Source organism: Aspergillus pseudoviridinutans (assembly GCF_018340605.1).
Source record: "Aspergillus pseudoviridinutans IFM 55266 DNA, scaffold_1, whole genome shotgun sequence".
Lineage (NCBI taxonomy): Eukaryota > Fungi > Ascomycota > Eurotiomycetes > Eurotiales > Aspergillaceae > Aspergillus > Aspergillus pseudoviridinutans.
Window position 1 is genome coordinate 1,499,101 of NW_025091281.1, and position 21,670 is coordinate 1,520,770.

The 21,670-nt window shown below is 51.6% G+C and overlaps 6 protein-coding genes across 6 annotated transcripts; 3 read left to right on the top strand and 3 right to left on the bottom strand.

The window, feature by feature from the left end:
• Positions 1–1,762: 1,762 nt before the first annotated feature.
• On the bottom strand, positions 1,763–4,551 carry rfeF (putative transcription factor RfeF; the record flags this gene model as incomplete). Its single annotated transcript, XM_043296841.1, has 7 exons — positions 1,763–2,173; positions 2,222–2,289; positions 2,353–3,202; positions 3,312–3,731; positions 3,976–4,044; positions 4,174–4,299; positions 4,546–4,551. 7 exons carry the CDS (start codon positions 4,549–4,551, stop codon positions 1,763–1,765), a joined length of 1,950 nt encoding a protein of 649 aa, XP_043152776.1.
• Positions 4,552–5,898: 1,347 nt separating this feature from the next.
• Asppvi_000533 (Gfo/Idh/MocA family oxidoreductase) lies at positions 5,899–7,041 on the top strand (the record flags this gene model as incomplete). Its single annotated transcript, XM_043296842.1, has 1 exon — positions 5,899–7,041. One exon carries the CDS (start codon positions 5,899–5,901, stop codon positions 7,039–7,041), a length of 1,143 nt encoding a protein of 380 aa, XP_043152777.1.
• Positions 7,042–7,355: 314 nt separating this feature from the next.
• On the bottom strand, positions 7,356–9,497 carry Asppvi_000534 (signal recognition particle subunit SRP72; the record flags this gene model as incomplete). Its single annotated transcript, XM_043296843.1, has 4 exons — positions 7,356–8,559; positions 8,614–8,758; positions 8,815–9,088; positions 9,177–9,497. The coding sequence occupies 4 exons, from the start codon at positions 9,495–9,497 to the stop codon at positions 7,356–7,358; spliced, it is 1,944 nt and encodes a 647-aa protein (XP_043152778.1).
• A 1,876-nt stretch (positions 9,498–11,373) lies between these two features.
• Asppvi_000535 (glycosyltransferase family 31 protein) lies at positions 11,374–12,831 on the top strand (the record flags this gene model as incomplete). The annotated part of the gene is made up of 1 exon (XM_043296844.1): positions 11,374–12,831. The coding sequence occupies one exon, from the start codon at positions 11,374–11,376 to the stop codon at positions 12,829–12,831; it is 1,458 nt and encodes a 485-aa protein (XP_043152779.1).
• A 997-nt stretch (positions 12,832–13,828) lies between these two features.
• Positions 13,829–15,840, bottom strand: Asppvi_000536 (putative C6 transcription factor (AmyR); the record flags this gene model as incomplete). The annotated part of the gene is made up of 3 exons (XM_043296845.1): positions 13,829–14,272; positions 14,346–14,796; positions 14,864–15,840. The coding sequence occupies 3 exons, from the start codon at positions 15,838–15,840 to the stop codon at positions 13,829–13,831; spliced, it is 1,872 nt and encodes a 623-aa protein (XP_043152780.1).
• A 2,588-nt stretch (positions 15,841–18,428) lies between these two features.
• On the top strand, positions 18,429–21,586 carry Asppvi_000537 (glycoside hydrolase family 31 protein; the record flags this gene model as incomplete). Its single annotated transcript, XM_043296846.1, has 5 exons — positions 18,429–19,126; positions 19,180–19,599; positions 19,661–19,831; positions 19,897–20,467; positions 20,525–21,586. The coding sequence occupies 5 exons, from the start codon at positions 18,429–18,431 to the stop codon at positions 21,584–21,586; spliced, it is 2,922 nt and encodes a 973-aa protein (XP_043152781.1).
• Between the last annotated feature and the right edge of the window lie 84 nt (positions 21,587–21,670).

Genomic DNA, 21,670 nt, shown 5'->3' on the forward strand with positions numbered 1-21,670 from the left:
GGGTATTGCAACCGGTCAATGAAGACAGACTGTAAGCCAACACGATGGGTATCGGAGAAAGAAAGAAAGTGAAGAGAAGAAAATAAACCAGCTTGCAAAACCCGTACAAGAGAGAGAAGAAAAAGTATAAACAAACAAAAGGCGTCCTAAACCAGTAGTGAAAGATAGAAATAAGAGAGAACGAATCCTTTCCGCAGGCGGCGCCCCAGAAGGCGGTTTGTTGCAACAGACTGGCGACAAAAGCTCCGCGATCGAAAAATGGCGGGGAGAACCGAATCCGGAAAGATGGCCGACTTGCCGGTTTGTTGCTGGCAGGCGAGAATTAGAGATATGCAAGCAGCGCGGAATGCTACAATAATCTGAGAGATTGATTCAAGAAACGATCGAAGGCAATACAAGGACAGATGAGCGACAAGCTATATCATTAGATATCTAATTTCCTGTCTCTTGCAAGACTTGGCTTGCTCTGCGGAGAAACTCCAGAGTCCAGGACTGGGAGGGCGTGGGTCATCTCTACTACTTCATTTACGGAGGCCAATTTGCAAATTAGACATTAGGCTAGACAAACCTGGCTGGCAACGCAACGAACGTGGGCAGAATGACCTAAGAATAATTAGGATTAACCTCTGAGGCTTAGGTTGGCAGAGGACATTGGCCTCTCCACCTCCAAATCCCGTCCAAATAATCCCATAGCAGTGGCATGTCTATCTCCAGGCTACAGCATATCACTCCATACCATCTGACAACCCCTCAGCATTATCACTATTTTTAAAAACAAAAATAAATTCGAAACATGATAATACCCATGATCAAGTAGACTACAAGTCTTGCATCTCACAGCCCTTCGAGACTACCTAATCGCAAATGCAGTAGTGCACAGCCCCCTTGGCCTTATGAGACAGAAAAAGAAAGGCGAATAAGTTCTCGAATGACCGTGTGGGTACTTCTGGACGACCCTGTCGAGTGTGGCGGGATGGAGCGCTCCATACTCCAATTCTGGGCCACACGTTGAACCTACCACAGAAATGCGTCGGGCGAAACATAGGTACATAGGTACGTACATCTGAGGAATCAATCTCAATGGACACTGAATTGTGGTCCGTCAGGGCTACCATGGACATGCTTGACAGAAGTTTACGCAGCTTTGTGGGTGCTGTGTACGGAGTATTTGGTAGTGTGGTGGCAAACTTAGATTTCTTGGCTTGGGCCGCTCTGAAGCCAAAGCCAGGCTCAGGTTCGGATTCAATCAAGCATGTCTTATGGTTTTGCATGATGGTCGGCAGGTTCGACACATTAACGTGCACGAAGCAGGCACTGATCATGTGACTGGCCGCTCACGCAGGGCACCCTCTCATCTAGCGGCCTTACGTCATGCGCGTAAACGACAACGGCTCTTAGGTGCGACGATCCCCTTGCACTGAATGGGGTACTATCCGCTAGTCATCCTAAATATCTTGTCTGATAATGCAGATCGAGGAAGTAGCGTTCTTCGCTTGGATGCCAAACAACTCGCACAAGCTATCATAAATTGAAAGAATACAAGTCTCGTGAAGCTATGGAACAACATCGTCACCATCTCTACCCTACCCCAGCAAGTGTTCCCAGAAGAACCTCGCCCATTCATCTTTCTCAACTTCCTCAGGGCCGTATCAATTAGCAGTATCGTGGCAAGGCTCTACATATGCTGCCATAGCAAGAAAAAGGACAACGACTACAACCCGCTCTGAAGGTACACAAGTCATGTGTCATCCGCATTTCGCGATTAGTACCTCGGTGGTGGTGGAGGCTGTCCATAGGATCCCTGCTGCGGGGGATAGCCACCGGGAGGAGCACCAGAGGGAGGGCGTCCGTATGGGTCGGAGGGAGGAGGGGCTCCATATCCACCGTACGACTGTCCATAGCCAGGCTGTGGGGGTCCACCCTGGCTTTGAGAGTAAGGCGCTTGGTTATAGCCTTGTCCCTGGCCATAGGGTCCTGGCTGATTGTATCCAGAGGGTGGAGGTTGGTTATAGTAGCCGGGCTGCTGACCATAGTTTTGGCCTGGGTTGTAACCTCCGTACTGGCCAGGAGGTCCAGGAGGGGGAGGACCGCCGGGACCACCAGGACGGCCTGCACTCTTTTCGTCCCGGGTATCGTACGAGGAATCAATGGCACCGAGCATCAATTTGGCGCACTGGAAATGGTCAGCCAGTTACGACAGGTTCTTCCTGGAAGGACCTACCCAGAGTTCGCGAGTCAGATGAATTGGAGGGTTGGCGCGAGACATCTCATCCTGTTCGACTTCGAAGTCTGGCCATTCTGTTAGCCTAGTGTTATGTGCTACGGGCGAGTTGCATGTGCGACACAACTTACTGGATGTACAGTCGATCAAACTTCCAATGTGGGGATCCTCATCCAGACTGGCAAGGAACTCGCGGGCCTTGGTGTCGGTGCCAACCTGCGAAAACTGGAACGAAACTGCACCTCTTCCGTACTGGGTTCTGGATACCTCTTCGATGGCATATCGAATGGAGTTAGCGACAGTGTCGTGTGGCTCACCGGCAGGCTGACCATCAGTGATGGTGATGATCACGACAGGCTTCTGCAGACGACCGGCCCGAGCAGGAGCAACAACCATTGGTTCAAGAACCTTGTTCCTCAAGCTTGTACCCAATGGTGTCAGGCCGGCGAAGCGAACACGTGAGACGAGCATATTGACATCATCGACGCTGCGGATACCATCGCCAATTTCATTGGAGTTCATGAAGCGCACAGAGATGCCATCTTGATCGAACGTCGACGCACCGGTCGCGACGATGCCAAGAATCTGTCTCAGCTGCTCTTTTCTCATCCCCTTCTCTTCGAACTCGATGGAACCACTGTCATCGACGTAAAGGATAACATCAAAAAGAGCGAGTTTCATGACGTCCATTGCCACTTCCTGCGGCACTGCCCACTCACGGACAAGTCTGTCGACCTTTGCCGGAGCGTCATTGGCCAACGACTGGACAAGTCTATCCAGCTTGTCAGGAGGGTAAAAGCTTTGCAAATTCTTCTCTTGAATGGTGCCAATCAAGAGCTGTCTGTAGGCACCGATCTGCTGCTCAGTGGCACGGGCGGGAGGAGCGCCGCCAGGGTGGCCATATCCAGCCTGTCCTGGGCCCCCTGGCGGACCTCCAGGTCCGCCTTGGTACGGCGCGCCTTGAGGAGCATAAGGCTGTCCCTAAACAAGCAATCACAGTCAGCAATCATGATAGGAACAATAGAGTCGCACAGTGACGCAAAATTTGCAAAACACGGCAACCGGATCAATTTGGGAACGCAGTATGTACATATGCCTGTTGCTGTGGAGAATATGGCTGTCCGTAGGGCTGAGCCTGTGGCGGAGGTGGGGCGGCTCGTCCATAACCCTGCTGGGGCTGCCCTTGGCCATATGAAGGTCCAGGACCGTAGGGTGAACCCTGAGGGTAGCCCTGTGACTGTGGATGGGGGCTGTACGGTGCTTGCGGATATCCCTGAGGTGCAGGCGACTGAGCAGTAGGGTAAGGAGAGTGGGATGTAGGTGCCGGGGAAGGCGAAGGAGCTGGCTTGTTCGGAGGCACTGAGGGTGCGTTATAGGGCTGATACTGTTGCTGTTGCGGCGGCGGAGTAGATGTTGGATAGGGAGACTGGGGCTGAGCCGAACCAGGTCGAAGCTGAGAAGGATATCCTTGTTGGTTATAATAAGGTCGAGACATGATGATGGACGGCGTCTTCAATCACCGGAGTAGTAGCAGGGAAGTTGAGTTTGTAGTCCCAGGAATTGGGGGTTCGACAATCTCTGATGGAAGGAGGGGCAGACGAGCAATGTGGAGGGACAATGTAGCCGGGAGGACAACTTTCATTCGATGGAAAGATTGCTGGGCGCAGCGGGCGTTTGTTTGAGGAAAGACAAAGAAATCAAGAAAAAGGGAGGGGGAAAAAGACGTCAAGCAGTAAGCAAGAAATTGCGCTTACCGAATTGCTAGGAGTAGACGGCGAAGGAGCACCTGAGTAAGCTTGATACTGTTGTTGCTGTTGCTGCTGCTGAATAACCGAATATCAGCGTTAGCAAACATTCTTGCGACCGTAGTTAACAGCGATGACGCCGATACATGATTAATGATACCAAAAATCGTAAAACGAGGGGCAAAAAAAGCAAAAAAGTGGACTCACATATCCACCAGCACCAGGCTGCAGCGATGCAGGAGGACCTCCCGTGTAGCCAGCAGGCGGAGCTCCCGAATAAGAACCGCCCATCTTCTGCGCGTTGTTTTGAGCGTTGGCGATTTTGGAGGCAAACTGTATACAGAAGCAAGTAAAACGTCAGTCTTCAGCGAGCGGAGGGTTGATATTCATCATCATTATTATCATCATCATCGTCATCATCATCATCCTTGTCATATACAGCCTTGTCCTTCTGATATCTGTCCTTGTTTTGATCGACTGACCACAACTCATCACCCCCCATTTCAGACAAACAAACTCCGTTTAGGGGGAGCGGGGCAGAAGACGCGGGGCATTCTTTTTAGAGATGGCAATACTTACCCCCATGGCTGCGGTGTGCACTCTTGAAACTGGGATAGGAATGTCACAGTTCAATGGGACAAATAGAAAGAGTGAGAAGGGAGAATGTCAGAGATGGAATGATCATGAAGTCCGAAACAAAGATGGAAGCTCGACTAGAGCAGCAGTGTAACTGATGACGACTTTCAGCTGGAACTAGCCTGTCATGAGACCCGCTTATGGGTAGTATTATTCTTAGTATCTCTCTAAACTAGCACAATATAACTCAACTTCGGTTGAGGAGGAAAACAACTGATTTTTACTATATGGCTGATGCAGGATTGAGTACTTGTAAGCTATATATGTACGAGAGAATAGATTGCAGAGGGCATAGGAGATGAATGTGGTTCACCTAGCAAAATGCGAGAAAGCACCGCGATGAAGCTATTAATCGGATCTGGAGGCCACAATTGCATAGAACATTGAAAAACATCGCATCGAGTACATCCCAATGCGATGGTTTCCTCCTTCAATCAACCATGGATCCCTCCTGACTCCGAAACTCATCAAACCACTGAACCATGGAGGCTCCAGGCTGTGCTGGGCTGCACAAGCCTTGGCTCTTGAACCTTCTCTTTCCACCTGCTGTGGCTGATATCACTTAATGCCGCTGAGACTTTTGTTACCTTGTGGGCATTCATACACTGCTTTAGCTGACTTAGATATATTTCTCTGGATCGCATGAACCTGAGTGTTTTGGATAAACAGCATAGTTGATTTGGCGTATGAGGTGACAATATCTGAAGATACCTTTTGTGTGCTCATCCACAAGTTACATAATTTTGATGCATTAAGAGAGTTATGCGCTGCTTACTGATCAGTTCCATATAAACGAGTCATCAACTATAAACCTCCTATAATCTGTAAACCAGCTCAATTTATAGCAAAACACCATACATGACCTGAGATAGGATTATGCTCATTTGGTAGTATCTGCTAAATGGTTATGGTCATATGACCAAGACCATGCGATCTCAGCACATGTACTGGCCATATAGCATCTATTGGCCACTACTTGGTATGGCTGATGTCATCCCATAACGAGATCCGGTCAATTGACGGTAGGTTTAAGGAAGGGGGAAATGCAGGACTCGCTCCCTTTTATCATCTCCTACGTGGTCTTTTAACCCTTCCGTCTATGACTTTCAATAACAAGTCCCTTACTCCAGACGTATTTTTGAAAACCGTGTCGCTTCTCTTCTGGAGAGATGATCTCGTGTCGCTATCTTCCAATGGACAGCTCCTGTCAAGATAGCTTCCTACCCACCTAAGTAGCAGTCAAGTACACTCGAAGGCTATCTCAGCTCGCTCCAATACAGCTGACAATTTGTGGAGATGACTCAATCACCCCTCCGAGTAGGAATCCTCGGCGCAGACAGCGAAGTAGTCCAGACCATCTACTTGCCTGCCCTACAAGCCCTGGATCAGAACTTCACCATCGCAGTCCTTCACAGCACAGACAGCAGCGCCAACAATACGGATTCCTCCCGAACCACAACTTCAATCGACGATGTCATCCATGATCCCAATGTCGATCTCATCCTCAACTTCCTCCCTAACGAGTACCACGAGACCTACACCATCGCCGCTCTCGAGGCAGGCAAACATGTCATGGTCGAAACCCCTGTAAGCCTCAGCATCCGAAGCACCAAACGGATCATCGCAGCCGAGGAGCGCGCCTCGAAAGGGGCTAAGGTCTTTGTCGCCTGCGCGCGCCGCTACGTTCCGTGCTTCGAGGACGTGTTCAGGAAAGAAGTCGCGAGCCTCGACCGGATCTACTATGCTCGGTGTCGGAACATCGCAGGCCCGCACACAGCGCATTCAGCCACGACGCCCCAAAAACCGACGGTAACCAAGACGTACAGCAGCAGTAGCAACGGCGCGGGAACCGGCGACAAGCGTCTCCTGCAGAGGCTTCTGGAGGAAGTGTTCAGCGGACAAGAGCTAAGCCAGGACCGCGTCGCGCTGTGCCAGTTCCTCGCATCATTGGGGTGTCATGATCTGGGCCTGATGCGGGATACGCTCGGCGCGCCGGATACGATATCCACGATCTCGGTGAACGATCCGTTCTACTCGGCCATTTTCCACTACACGGATACTGCGGCGAGGGGCGGACACCCGTTTACCCTGGTGTACGAGACGGGTACTGACTCCGTGCCGCGGTGTGATGCGCACCTGGCTATCTACGGCCGTACGAAGACAGTGAGCATCTACTACGAGCTTCCGTATGCGCGCGACCAGCTGTTGCGGGTGGTGGTGGAGGAGATGGATGATCAGGGCTTGCTCAGGAAGACGGAGAGTGTGAGTAGTTGGGAGGATGGGTATCGGGAGGAACTGAAGGCGCTGTATGCGTTTCTCATGGAAGGGAAGCCGGCCAAGACGACGGCTGTAGATGGTCTCCAGGATCTAAAGTTGTTCCGGATGATGTTCGAGCAGTACGATCGGCAGTGTGGGACCATTCGAACTCCCCTTGGCTAGAAGCTTTTTGGGTGGTGAAGCGTGAAGGTCATGAAAGCTTGAATTCAACGATTGTCTTGAATGATTTGCCGAGGTCACTTTAGCTGACTTCGTTCCATGCCGGTCGTGGCCCCTAGAATCTCGCACTGGCGGAGCTCGGATATTCTGATTTCAGTTCTTGAATATGTTTCGGTACCTTCTTGAGTATCAATACAGGAGGTTGAAGATTGTTTAGGAGGATGGAGGTCATCTACATGCTTCGCAAGCCACAATTCACCATAGTCTAGATCGCTCCCATGCAAGGCATCTCTCATAACGCTCAATGCAACATGCGCCTACCGCTTTCCCTTCTTCTTTTTCTTCGAGCTGGCGCCTCCACCTTGAGCCTTTGGCTGTGTGGTAGCTGGCGCCTCCTCCGCCTTCTCATTAACAACACCACCCTGCATCCTCTCAGCAGCACGCTGCTTGCCCTTCCGCCCCTTGGGCCGATAAGTCGACCGGTCGCGGAGCGGTAACCACCTCTCCGGATCCGGAGTCTTGTTAGGGTCGTAGTCCTTAGGAAGACGCGACTTTCTGACCCGTTTCGTTGCGCGGGTCTGGCTCTCCGCTGCAGTCCTCTTCCTTGCGCCGGCAATCGCGGCAGCCGCGGCCGCGGCTGTCGCCGAGGAAGGAGAGATGCCTGCTTGCTCGAGAGTGGCAATATCGACGTCTGCGATCAGATCCTCGACGGCGGGGAGGCTTTCCAGCTGCGACTCTACCTTGGAGTAGTCAAGGGTGGCCTGCGAGGCGACGTAGCCGGCCACTGCGAATTGGTCGCCGTTGTTATTCTGGTACAGATCCTTAAACAGTTCTCCTGAGAGAGTTAGGTCTGCGTGGTCAGAGGAGTGTAGTAACGAAGCCGCTGCAGCGCGGATAAGGGGTACGGGGGCTTCGGCGCGGTTTCGCCAGTGGTTCGCTGCCTTGGCTAACTCTGACTGAATCTGACCCTTGCGGCCTTCGAGCTTGTACAGGGACACCAGCACCGTAAGGAGGCCGGGGCTGAAGCGGATGTCCTTGTCCTGCTCGGCAATGGACTCGTCGAGGTTCTGCAGCAGTTTCTCCAGCGTGTTGATGGCGGAAGTAGTATTGCCTGCATTGACGTAGAGCTGAACGACAGTCAGGGCCAGCCCGATGTCCTTGGGCCGTCTTTCCAAGACCGGGAGGATGGATTTCAGGGCCTTGGGCCCGGTTTGGCCTTGTGCGTGTGCGGCTGCACTGTAGACTGAGAGCAGGTTGGTCCTGGAGTCGAGCGACGGACAGGCTGCTTTGGATAGTACTTTGGATGCGGAGCGGATGATGCCGTCGTACTTTTGTACTAGAAGGTCCGCTGCGTGAGAATTACCCATCATCAGGTTATTCTGGTAGTCAAAGAGCTTATCGTTGTCGGTGGAGTCGGGTGTCTGATGCAAGGCTTTGTACAGAGCATAGGGATTGGCAGCGGTGTCTTGAACGAGGGTGATGTTGTGTTGGGCAATCTTCTTTGTGGAAAGCTCGGGGATACTGTATCGAGATAAGCTTTGAGTTGCGGTACAGTGAGCAACTGGGTTCACATACTCATCTACTGAAATTTCCTTGAGCACCGACTCGGCCTCCTCAGACTTGCCTTGGCGGAGTAAAACGTATAGCTGCTGCACCGAAATGGGGAGCAGCTCAGCGGCCCTGTCCTCCGGGGTGAGGTCTTCCGAGGTTCGACAGAGTTCTGCAGGATGTTAGTGCCATGCTCGCCAGTCGGAACGACATGCCATCGGTGCGAACCTTTTGCCCGTTTCAGCAGCATTTCGCCCTGTGCAAAATCTCCCTTGGCGATGCTCAGACATGCCGCGTTGTATACAGTCTCGAACGCCTCCAGATCCTCTCTTGTTGGCCTAGCATGTCGTACGAACTCGGGGTATCCTTTCCACTGCAATTGCGCATCCGCAGCCCACGAATTGATCCGAAGGTCGTTCTCTTCATTACCCATCGACGCCTTATCCTCGGCCAATTCCTCATAAAGTTCAGCGGTCCGGTGAAACTTCTCTGCGCGATAGCTCTAGATACAGGGAAATTCATTGTAAGCCGCGTCCCGTTCCTCATGCGCTGTTCTTGGGGGCTATAAATAGAAAAGAGAAAGCACTTACAGCCTGAGCCTCCAGATGGTTGGCCCCTCTTCCACGAGCTAGACCGGAGACGACATTTATCGCCTCATCGGGCTGACCGTGCTTGTAGAGGGCATATGCGTATTCCAACGCAGCCTTCTTCTTCAAGGCATCCCCGCTTTCTTCAAACACGCGCAGGCAGTCCTCATAGCGGTCAAGTTTCAACAAGGCCACCACCTTGACATGCTGGGCATGGAGGTCCGCTTTGGACTTTTCCAGCGCCGCATTGGCGGAGCTGAGCATCTCTTCATGATCGTCAATGGAGGCTCGTTGCAGCAACGAGCTCAATGACTGGGTAGCCATGGCGGCGGGGGTTGGTTGGAGCTGCGGTTGGAAGTTACCAGCACGAGAAATGGGAGCTGCGGAGTTCGGTTATTGTTGATCAAGTCCTCCGGGTGCAGTTCTGCCGTTATGACAAGGTTGCCTTTGTGTTCGAGGGCGAACTGAATAATCCGGGGTTCTGGCTCGAATCCTCCACATGCCACAGTGTGCGGAAGACAGATATTTCCTTATTTGGGAATTTGCATTTATGGTGCTTGTGGACCGCCGTGATCCCTGCGGAACAGTTGATGACTAAGCCGCCTAAAGTGATGGCGGCTTCATGCACCAGAAGAGATCTACTCATGCTGCATTGATCTGCTAAAATTATTATGGGTGTACTTCAACAATAATAATACTATGATTTAATTATTAATGCTAGTAGTAATGCTCCTATGGACACTATCTGGGTACAAGTGCTGGGTTGCCAATATTCTTATTGGCTGAGGGTGGCCGACAATTCACCCTCACTTGAAGCTCTCCTGATTCCCCGATCACTTTGAGGCACGTTTCATCTCTATTCACACATGAACATATGTCATTGATATGAACTTGGACGAGCAGAGAATGGACGTAGCATCCAGCAAAAAGGGTGCAGTTACACTACGTAGTATATATTCCCGCAGGTCTAGATTAGACACACGTGACCGCCAAGATAATCGTCGTCATCCCGTATCTCCACTTGCTGTGTTGAGCATTGATTTTCGTCTGAATGCCTCGTTGCTTGGATGTCTTGGGTATTGAACTGCCAATTCTTACGCGATTTGCTGGGTGGCGCGTCATTGCGTAAATAATAATAATTCAATGGTGGTGGTGATGGTCGCTTGAACCCCTTCTCCAATGATCCAGTTGAGTCGTCTTTGCCACTGCCCGTTTCTCCGTTCGTAGTCTGGATAAGAGGTACGGAGTACACTCTGCAGGTTCGTTCCAATAATAGATAGATAGTACTAGTATATTGAAATAAACTGATAGGCCAAGAAACGACAGGATTGACAGTTGATACACTGCCATCTTTGTAGTATCTCCTACTTCCAAAAGAACTGATTCTGCATGGTGGTGTTCCTACTGAAAATCAAAAACCGCCACTACTGGAGTCATGACAGATGAGGTAGATAGATAGTCGACGAATGCGTCAACGTCCTTTACTCCCGCCGTACATGGACCATAATAATGACGAATGGATGAGGAGAATGAAGCCCAGCATCTATGGAACAGGACTCCATGAGACGTGACCTTGAGGGTCGGAAAAGCCATCACGGCCAAGGTCAAGGGAACGCGGCCGCTGATCCCTAGTCCACCGCCCCACTTTCCCTGGCCATTCGTCCCTTCTTATTCGCCTCTTTGCGTTTCCATGACGGGTTTTTTAAGTGGCAGTCGGTGTTGCATCCCACCATCCCGTGGTTGAGGCCCAGGCACATTGGAGATACTTTTCTTTTATCCGGAATCTTAACTGGAGACCGACTTCCTGCTTGCCTCCCTTCTCTCTATCTTTTCTTTATCTTTCACCTGTTTCCTTCGCTTCTGAGGTGAAAAAAAAAAAATAGAGAAGGGAAGAAGGACTACAGCTCTATCCTCTCTTTTCTTTCTTTCTTTCTTCCCCTGTATATTAGATTTGAGGTCTAGACCCGGCTGTGACCTCCTGATTGGATTAGTCTCCCCCGTCCCTTTTTCCTATCATCGGAGGGGCTCCTATATTGGCCTCGCTCAGTCCGCGTCCGCCAACTCCAACCCAGTTTCCTCGCAGTCGGTCGAGATGCTCATGCCATTTTCGACGCGTTAATCGGTTTCTGTCTCTATCGTCGCTGTCCGTTCGAGCTTGGGTTGAGCGAGGGAAAGCGGAACGCATACAAGACAAACTCAAATGTGGTCGAAATTCGAGGAGAAGCCCCGACCGGCAATGGGCGCATCATGGATGTGGAAAAGGAGAGTGCTGCGCTTCTCTGTCGCGCTGCTTCTGGTCGCTGGTTTTACTTATGAACTGTGGCCCCGCGTCGAGTATATACCCGAGGAACCCCCAACAGTTATACAAAATATCACCATCGCCTCGGGCGTCAAGTGCGAACCCGACATCGACCTTCTCCGCCACCTGGATGTTCGGAACCTTACTCAGTATGAACGGCGTGAGATGATCGTCGCTCGTTCCTCGGAGTTGAATCTGCCGATCCGACAGCGGCTCAATATCCCCTTATTTCAGCAACAATCGTCGAGCGATGAGGCTCGTAGGCTGGGTCTGCCGTCGCAGGACGATTGCTATATTGGATCCCCCGTTACGGTGCGGGTGCCTCCGTCACCTGCGAATGTGGATGCTTCGCACATTGACTTTGGTGTTGCTACGACGTTAGAACGGTTGAACGACTCGTTGGACGCCTTCACCCACTGGGCTGGTTACACGCGCACTCGTATTTTCGCGTTAATCGAACCGGATGAGCGAGTGGAGGAAGTCCAAGCCAAGGCCGATAGCCTGGGGATCAACCTGTTTGTGACGCAGTCGGAGGAGGAGTATCAGACTCGATACTTTTCATTGGTTGCGCATCTGGCGAAGAACATGCGGCCGCGGACGCGCTGGGCCTGCGTAATTGACGATGACACCTTTTTCCCGTCCATGGCGGCTTTGGTGGATGCACTTGCCAAGTACGACGACACGAAACCCATGTACATTGGAGGTGTGTCGGAGAGTGTCTCGCAGATTGGCATTTTCGGCCTGATGGGATTCGGCGGCGCGGGCGTCTTTCTGTCTCGTCCCCTGGTGCAGCAATTGAGCAATCACGACGTCTTCGAAGCCTGTCAAGCCATGCCTCACACCGGGGACCGGAGAATCTCGCTCTGCATATATCAGCACACGGACACGAAGCTGACTGTGGATTATCGACTGCGGCAACTCGACATGCGAGGCGACGTGTCGGGGTTCTTCGAGTCCGGGCGCGAGCCACCGCTATCCGTGCATCACTGGAAGTCATGGTTCCAGGCCGACATGGCTAAACTCAGCGTCATCACGAATCTCTGCGGGGATAAGTGTTTTCTGCGCCAGTGGCAGTTTTCAGACGGCTGGACCCTCACCAATGGCTTCTCCATCGCCAAATACAGTACCGAGATCGACGTGGACGATAAGACCATGGAGGTCTCGTGGGTCGGCGACAACGGAGCCGTCGACGAGTCGTTCCTGCATGCGCTCGGTCCTCTCAGGCCCAAGGACATGGGCAAAATCAGCTATATTCTCGAAGACTCGGTGTTCTTTGGCAACCAAGTGCGCCAATGGTACGTCCACCGCGACGCCGAGAAGGGCGATCGGATTATCGAGTTGATCTGGAAGACGGCATAGACGTTACTCCCACACTGAGATGGCTTTGGTACACTCACTGTGCGGATATCGTTCTTCCTTCACTATTTGCTTATGCGATGGCTTTTCTAGATGACGCCTTGATGCCTGGCATGTTTTCACGTACATAATTCTTCAACTGTCCATAGACTTTGAGACCGCTGCACCCACCTTTACCAATAATTAATTCTTTCCTATGGCTTTGGGGTGGCTTGCTCTAAAATGGCTTGCTTTCTTGCTGATAGTTCCATAATGATATGCAATATACCCATTCTTTTCCAGTTTGCTTTCATCTCAATTATATCGTATAACTCCACAAATGTAATCAGTTTTCAGGAAGCCCAAAACACAACTACAGACCGCCATGTCTATACACACCGTGCTCGTGCTCTAATAGCACGGCCTCCGCAATAGGCATTACAAGTTATGGATCTATCTATATATCAAGCACCTCAAAAGACCCAAACATGGCCGCCTCCCTTTTATCCATGTCCTCATGGTTCATCGTTGGCACAATGTCTAGCTTGAGATTGAGGCTTGAATGCATTACAGAACTGAGTCCTGAGTTGATAGGAACGCTTATGCATACGCCTACGGTGAAGAGTAATGGGGACAGACCTTGGCTTGACCCCAGCGATGATGGTTGATCAATATATTGAAGTCCATGGCAGAATTTACAATTCTTTGTAGGCTAGACCGATAAATTAATAGACTTTGTTGTTACCGGCAGACCAGGCCAGCTCACCGAATGCTTATTTGTTTCTTGCGCTTACTGATTATCTTCAAGTCAACGTACGCTGAGTATAGCAGCTGGGAACCAGTGAATATGCCTAACTCCGTACACCTGCAACCCATTGTCCATCCTTGGATCCCTGAGTCGTACACAAACAAACATATGTACAGATAATCAACATAAGGATATACATCGAAGCCAAAAACACAGACCACAACGCGGGTATCCATATCCATATCTACATCCGTTTCTCTACTTCATGGTCGATTATCGTGCCGCCCGGACAAGATGGGTATCGTGAAATGCCAAGAGCGATGGAATGTGCGATACAGAGGCAGGAACAGAAACAGAAACAGGGACAGAGACACGGTMCGATTCCTCTGGCTCTGGATCTGCGGCCGTAAGCAGGTCCCATCGACTCTGGCTTTGATCGCGCCAGGAGGGCGTGGGCCCCGAGGGCGGTGCGGTGATGAGGGGGAGGAAGTTGCTCATATCGATGGAGCAGTCGAGGCCGAGGATGGTCTTTGAGCGGTTGAGGAGGGTGGAGAAGAGGTATGAAGGGGAGCCGCGGATGCGGGAGAGGGTGCTGAGGAGGCCCCAGAGGAGTTCGCGGGGGTCAACGGGCGATTCGGCGAGATGGTGGGAGGCTTTTGAGCCGAGGGAGCGGGTAACATCTGCGACGGCCATGCCTATTTCGAAGAGTTTTTGTTCCTGGAAAGAAAGGCAAGCCAGTCAGTCGATTGGTCGGGTTAGGAGATCAGGAGGCGGAATTGAAAAGGCTCACCATGCCGATTCCATGGGCATCGACAGACCCTTGGGATGCAGCGCTGATGACGTCCATCACTGCTTTTCCTACCAGGAGGGGGAGATGGAAGGGAAGGACGGCGTCCTCCCGCGACCCGGGCTGCGAGACGTGCGCCATGCAGAGCTTCCAGATCATCGCCTGCAGCCACTGCTGTGTCACGAGGATGTCGACTCTTTGGATCTCTACTACCCCGTCTAGTGACATGGGTTTGGAGAGACTGGACTGGATGGAGGATATGGGAGGCATCTCGAAGAAGCCATCCCCGCCACCAGCGGAGATCCAGTCGTACAGGTTGGGAGTCAGTTTCTCGAAGATGTTGATTAGATTGATGAAGCCATATGTCAGAATGGGATCGTCCGAGCGGAGGACTTGTGGTTTATGGATGGAGTTGCGTAACATGACCGGTTTCGATTGCTGCAATGCGTAGCCCCTGGATCACTCAAGTGTCAAATTCGGCTTCCAAGCAGTAAATTACCGTCAGATGCAGATAGACTCACCTCTCTGTGATGAAGAGCAGCCAGAAGACACGCCTTTTTTCTTCTGCTTCTTCAGGACTGAATTCGGAGTAGGTCACCTCCCGATGCAAGCCTAGAGTGAAGATCATGGATGTAGCTTGGCACAGGTAGAACCACGCTTGCTCCTGTTTGTCGAGATTGCCATAGCAAGCAAACAGGAAGAAAGAAGTCAAAAGACTCTCGATGCTGATTTCGTCCACCGGATCACACTCCTTCCTGGCCCGTACCGCCTCCGCGAGCAACTCTTCCCCTGACATCATGTACTGTCCCTCAGTGTGGAAGGCAGAGGGGTCCATGGCACCATCAAACTTGAGCTGTATATGAGTCGCGGCACACAACGAAGCCAGGAAAGCATACCTCCGTGAAGAGAGTCTTTCCAGCTGGTGGCAGTCCGCCTGTATTTCCTCCTTCCGTACCACTGGCATGATGGGAAAGAGGTATTTGAAATAGACGTTCACGTGTGCCAGCAGAACAGGCGACGAGAGACGTCTTGAAAAAGGAGAGCATTGACCGGTTCCAGAGTCAGAAGTTGAGTTAGTCGAGTCAGGGGATGAGACCAGTTCCGGAGGCGCGAGTCGTGTAAATGAGTCCAGGAACTCCTGGGGGTTGAACTGGGCATCCACCACGGAAAACGGAGGAGACGTGGGAGAAGCTCCTATGGGGTAACTTCCGGCCTCTGGAAGGAGCTCCTTGTGCAGGGTATGCTGTCGAGGGCCATAATGCAAGGTATCTCGAGGCCGTGAAATGAGTGGATGGATAGGAGCCAGAGGATATAGAGTCCGGAACTTGGGGCCTTTACGGCGCAGAACATCGCTGTAGGAGCAGGAAAGGAGGAGCCGGGAGCACTTGTCGCAGGGGAGCTCTCTCGAGCACTTGATCTTCCGACGCCTACAATTGTCGCAGGCTTGCTTGCACGGTTTCTGTTCAGATTTCGCGGGGGTATCACTGGGAAAGTCCATTGCCAAACTCGGACACAAGCAAATTTCTCACGGAAAAGCGAAGGATATAGTATGTAAAGTCAGGAAGAAGATATTACGGACACGACCTTGCATGCCAGAAAATCTCAACGTCTTGAGGTCATTGTAGATCGCTTCTCATAAGACGATGAAGTCACATGTAGAATTCAGTCATAGATACAACCATGACCAGCACGATATGAAAGTCAACAAACAGATGTCGAGGTCGAAGGAGGAGATAAGTTCAAGGAGGGAGAGTAAATCATGAAAATGGACAGAAAAAAAAAAATCTGGGGAAGAAGCGGGGAGCTGCAAGGAGCAAAATGAAGCCTGTTTAGAGCACTTTTTGAAACCGATGATAGACTGGACTCGATACTACCTACTATTCACAGTTCTATGCAGCTGTACTGCAGGTACTAAGCACGGCCGAGATCAGGGCACAGAAGTTTGTAATGGGCGTATAGCTGTATTAAACATGTATCCGTTGACTATGGCCAATACACCAAATTTGTTTACTAGGGTATCTTTCTAGGCCAGATCAAGTCAAGACGGTACATGTATACTGTGATCCATGGTATTCTTCGTAACATCCAATATATTTTATTATTAAGCCTAGGGGCTGGGTGCCTCTATTAGGTTGGACCCCGCGTTATCCTCATCACCCACTAAGACTTTCACTAGAACCTTCATGGAACCGGATCGCAGCTTGTTCTGGGAGAATACGAAGGAAGGGAAAAGAGAGTTGTCTAAAAGGCTCTTGAAACTCACTAACTTCTACGCGAGATGTGGCATCGATTCAGCATGTGTAAGGAGGGGATAGTTGGAAGATAGCCTAGCTGGACAGTGGAACTTCCTATGCTTCATCCCCACAGATTTATTTTACATCACCCCCGGATCTCGCCGCCACCTACCACAAAGTTTCAATCATGGGCATTGTCATAGAGTAAGAATATGGAATATTTAGTAAACCGAATATGAGGGGTTGATTAAAAGGGCTGACGCCAGCATGGTCTGCGAACCAACCGATTAGACATGGTGTTATGGATGCGTTATTTTGTGCAATGACCCTTCAAGTAGCAGATAGGCATCAGCTATAAGAATCATATCATCATATGTGATGATGATGCATCCTGGTTTAGGTGCACATAGTGGATCTAAGAATGGATATTGGTAGGTATCCTAGTCGCCATAAGGTCGAGTTGATATGGACAAGTGAACCAGCATATAATAGCGCCTTGTTAGGCACTAATTAGACTAAGACCAAGGCCACAGCCCACAGAACGAATGAGAGTCCCTCCAACTGCCGTTTTTTGCTTTTGTCGCACTTTGCCGAGGGGAGGCGTGCTGACATCCACGTAAAGGTGGTTTCGGGAAGCCGAGGACAAGTATCAAATGACGAGCTGATGACCTGCCGGTAATAGGATCATAAGAGGTTCCTCCAGCTCTGAACTTCTTGGTTGCTCCCGTAATCAAGGTATGAGAACATCTGTGTGGTCAAAGTTCGCTACAGATGGGCCTAAACACGATTGACCCACAAGGGGAGTTATAAGAGTTATACCAAGGTGAATTCATTAATGTCCCGTTGATATTATACGGATGAGATCAGACAATGCCAGTCTCACAGCCCTCACCGAGAGATCCAACTAGGATATATTATCAATGATTCGCATGCAACGTTAACCAACATTATCCAGATATTTCCACCGCCTCGGGAATTTATCGGGCTCAGAACCAATCAAGGCCTTGGTATCAGATGATCAATAAGCGGATCCAGGTACTAAGGTACTCAGGAGAAGGCCATTGTCACCAATAAGGTTCCTTTTCCTGTCCTGCAACCTGATTCCAGAGCGTAAAAGCTTGAGGCAATTTGTGTCTGTTTTGGTTACTATTCTACGTCCACTACATCATTTGACAAGGTTTAGAGCGTGGCAAAGGCTGCCGAGTAAGAGTTAACTTCGAACAATCTTCCCTGGCTCCGGCCGCTGTGGGTGACGGTGTGCTCTTGTCGGTCCGACATGTAATTTTCGTGTTTGTAGTACCCCGTACCTAGCTTCGAACATCGGCTGTAATATACACGGTAACATCGCCGTATCCACGGCACGGCGCGAACCCCGGGCTTGGAGGAATGCTTTTCCGGCCCGCGGTCCCTTTCTCCCCCCTTCTTGTGCATAAGCTTTCCCCCAGTGCAATACTCCAGTGACCTTACGCCCCCGCACAGGCCTAAAGCGGAGAAGCAACAACAGTCAGAATAGGAAGCCCGGTTCTTAATAATCCTGCGAGATGAAAGCGTCTTTCTCGTCCCAGCTTCCAGTTCTGGGATGCTCTTTGCGGAGCTCTGCTCGGGCATTTGACGGAGTAATTCATCAGTGTCCCAGAGTGATGTTTTCCAGAGTCTCGACTGTCCGGCCAGCATACCACGCATAGCAGTAATGTAAGTGGGGTTCCGTCACAAAGACAGGAATTCGCTCTCCAACGTATCTGCTCCGTACCTGGAAATGATATAAAGGTGACGATGCCTCGCTGGAATGACGTTCAATTTTCTTTCTATCGGCAACAGCACGGTTTGGTCCTGTTTTCCTGAGACGTTCACCATGGCCAGCTTCCTGGGCCTCGTCGCCGGTGCTTGGCTCCTCCCCATGGCCTATGGCGCAAGCCATTCGCTTGCCCCTAGCACGTCCGCAACCTCAGCATACGCGCAATACACCTTACCATCTTCTGTTGACACTGGTGCTCAATTGATCGCCAACATCGACGATCCTCTTGCCGTCGACGCGCAGTCTGTCTGCCCGGGCTACAAAGCCTCAAATGTGCAGCAAACGTCCCGAGGTTTCACCGCCAGCCTGCAGCTCGCGGGAGACCCATGCAACGTGTACGGGACTGACGTCGATTCGTTGTCGCTAACGGTGGATTATCTGGCCAAGGATCGCCTGAATATCCAAATCGTTCCTACCGACGTGGATGCCTCCAACGCTTCTTGGTACCTCCTCTCGGAAGACTTGGTGCCCCGGGCTCAAGGCTCTGGCGTGTCCGCCTCTCAAAGTGACTTTGAAGTGAAGTGGTCCAATGAACCTTCTTTCAACCTCAAGGTGATTCGCAAGGCTACTGGAGACGTCCTCTTCGATACCGAGGGCTCCGTCTTGGTCTTTGAGAACCAATTTATCGAGTTCGTCTCTTCTTTGCCCGAGGGTTACAACCTGTACGGTTTGGGAGAGCGCATGGCCCAGCTGCGGCTTTTGAGGAACGCGACCCTAACCACCTATGCAGCGGATGTGGGAGACCCGATTGATAGGTATGTTGCTGACCATTTTTGAACCCCAATGAACAAAGTCCACAAGCTCACAGTCAGCTCTCCAGGAACATCTACGGACAGCACCCGTTCTATCTGGACACCAGATACTATACTAAAGGCGCGAATGGGTCCTACTCGCTTGTCAACACTGACGAGGTGGACATGTCGGAGGACTATGAATCATTCTCCCACGGTGTCTTTCTGAGAAACTCTCATGGTCAGGAAGTTCTCCTGCAACCCCGCAACATCACTTGGCGCACAATCGGTGGTAGCGTCGATTTGACTTTCTACTCCGGTCCTACGCAAGCGGATGTCACAAAGAGTTACCAGCTCTCCACTATTGGACTTCCTGCAATGCAGCAGTACAGCGCCCTTGGATACCACCAATGCCGCTGGGGCTACCGGAATTGGTCTCAGCTCGAAGAAGTGGTCAACAACTTTGAGCGATTTGAGATTCCCCTAGAATACATCTGGTCAGTCTGGTTTCTGAGTCTATACATGTTTCCCAGTTTCTTTTACTTACATCCCTTCCAGGAGCGACATCGATTACATGCTTGGCTACCGTGACTTTGAAAATGATCCCGAACGGTTCTCATACGATGAAGGCGAGGAATTTCTGAACAAACTGCACAAGTCGGGCCGACACTACGTTCCTATCGTTGACTCGGCAATCTATATTCCCAATCCCGACAACGCATCGGATGCGTAAGTCCTTGTTATCCTATTCTCTTTGTTAGATGGTCAAGTTCTCACGGAAGTTTGAATTCCAGGTACGAGCCTTATGCTCGAGGGGCAAAGGATGACGTTTTCATCAAGAATCCCGATGGAAGCCTCTACATTGGTGCAGTGTGGCCCGGCTTTACTGTCTTCCCCGATTGGCACAACCCTAAGGCATTTGACTACTGGGCCAACGAACTCGTCACCTGGTGGAAGAAGATTGCGTTTGATGGCATCTGGATTGATATGAGTGAAGTATCCTCTTTCTGCGTCGGCAGCTGTGGAACAGGAAAGCTACATCTGAACCCGGTTCACCCACCATTTCAGCTTCCCGGTGAACCTGGCAATATCGGCTACGAGTACCCCGAGGCCTTCAACGTGACGAACTCTACAGAAGCTGCCTCTGCCTCCGCTGCCTCCGCCAGTCAGGCTTCGGCTGCTGCTGCTACCCAGACCGGCACTACGTCAACTTCCACATCGTATCTGCGGACAACGCCCACGCCGGGCGTCCGTGATGTGAATTACCCTCCTTATGTGATTAATCATGTTCAGGATGGTCATGATCTTGCCGTTCACGCCATTTCTCCCAACTCTACCCACGTCGACGGTGTCCAGGAATACGATGTTCATAGTCTGTGGGGTCACCAGATCCTCAATGCCACGTACTACKGACTACGCCAGGTCTTCACTGAGAAGCGACCCTTCATCATTGGTCGGTCTACCTTTGCTGGCTCGGGCAAGTGGGCCGGTCACTGGGGCGGTGATAACAACTCCAAATGGGGCTCCATGTTCCTGTCCATCTCGCAGGGTCTGTCGTTCTCGCTGTTCGGTATTCCCATGTTCGGCGTGGATACCTGCGGTTTCAACGGTAACACTGATGAGGAGCTCTGCAGCCGGTGGATGCAGCTGTCGGCCTTCTTCCCCTTCTACCGCAACCACAATGTCCTTGCGGCTATCCCCCAGGAGCCCTATCGCTGGGCCTCTGTCACGCAAGCCGCCAAGGCCGCCATGAAGATCCGCTATTCCATCCTGCCCTACTTCTACACTCTCTTCCACCAGGCCCACACCACCGGCTCCACCGTCATGCGCGCTCTCGCTTGGGAGTTCCCTACGGACCCGTCCCTCGCCGCCGTCGACACCCAGTTTATGGTCGGTCCTTCCATCATGGTCGTCCCCGTGCTCGAGCCCCTCGTCGATACCGTCAAGGGCGTGTTCCCCGGCGTCGGCAAGGGCGAAGTCTGGTACGACTGGTACACCCAGACCGCTGTTGACGCCAAACCTGGCGTCAACACCACCATCCCCGCTCCGCTGGGCCACATCCCCGTCTACGTCCGTGGAGGCAGCATCCTGCCCATGCAGGAACCCGCCCTCACCACCAGAGACGCCCGCAACACCCCCTGGTCGTTACTTGCCGCTCTGGGCGGCAACCAGACTGCCTCAGGCTCGCTGTATCTCGACGACGGAAGCAGCGTCAACCCGTCCTCCACCCTCGACGTCGACTTCCAGGCTGCCGGCTCGAGCATCAAGGTCTCGGTCAAGGGTACCTGGGAGGAGAAGAACCGCCTGGATAAGGTGACTGTCCTCGGCGTGGCTGCGAAGCCTTCCGCTGTGACCTTCAACGGCCGCAACGTCCAGCCTAGCTCGGTGCAATACAATGCTACCTCAAAGGTGCTGTCTGTGCAGGGATTGCAAAGCATGACGCCCCATGGCGCTTGGGCTGGCGATTGGGTTCTGAAGTGGTAGTTTCTCTACAGATCATATGTTGTCTGGTGATGAATGATTTCATGATTGCATAGCTACTCAGATTAATATAGCGGAAGAACTAGC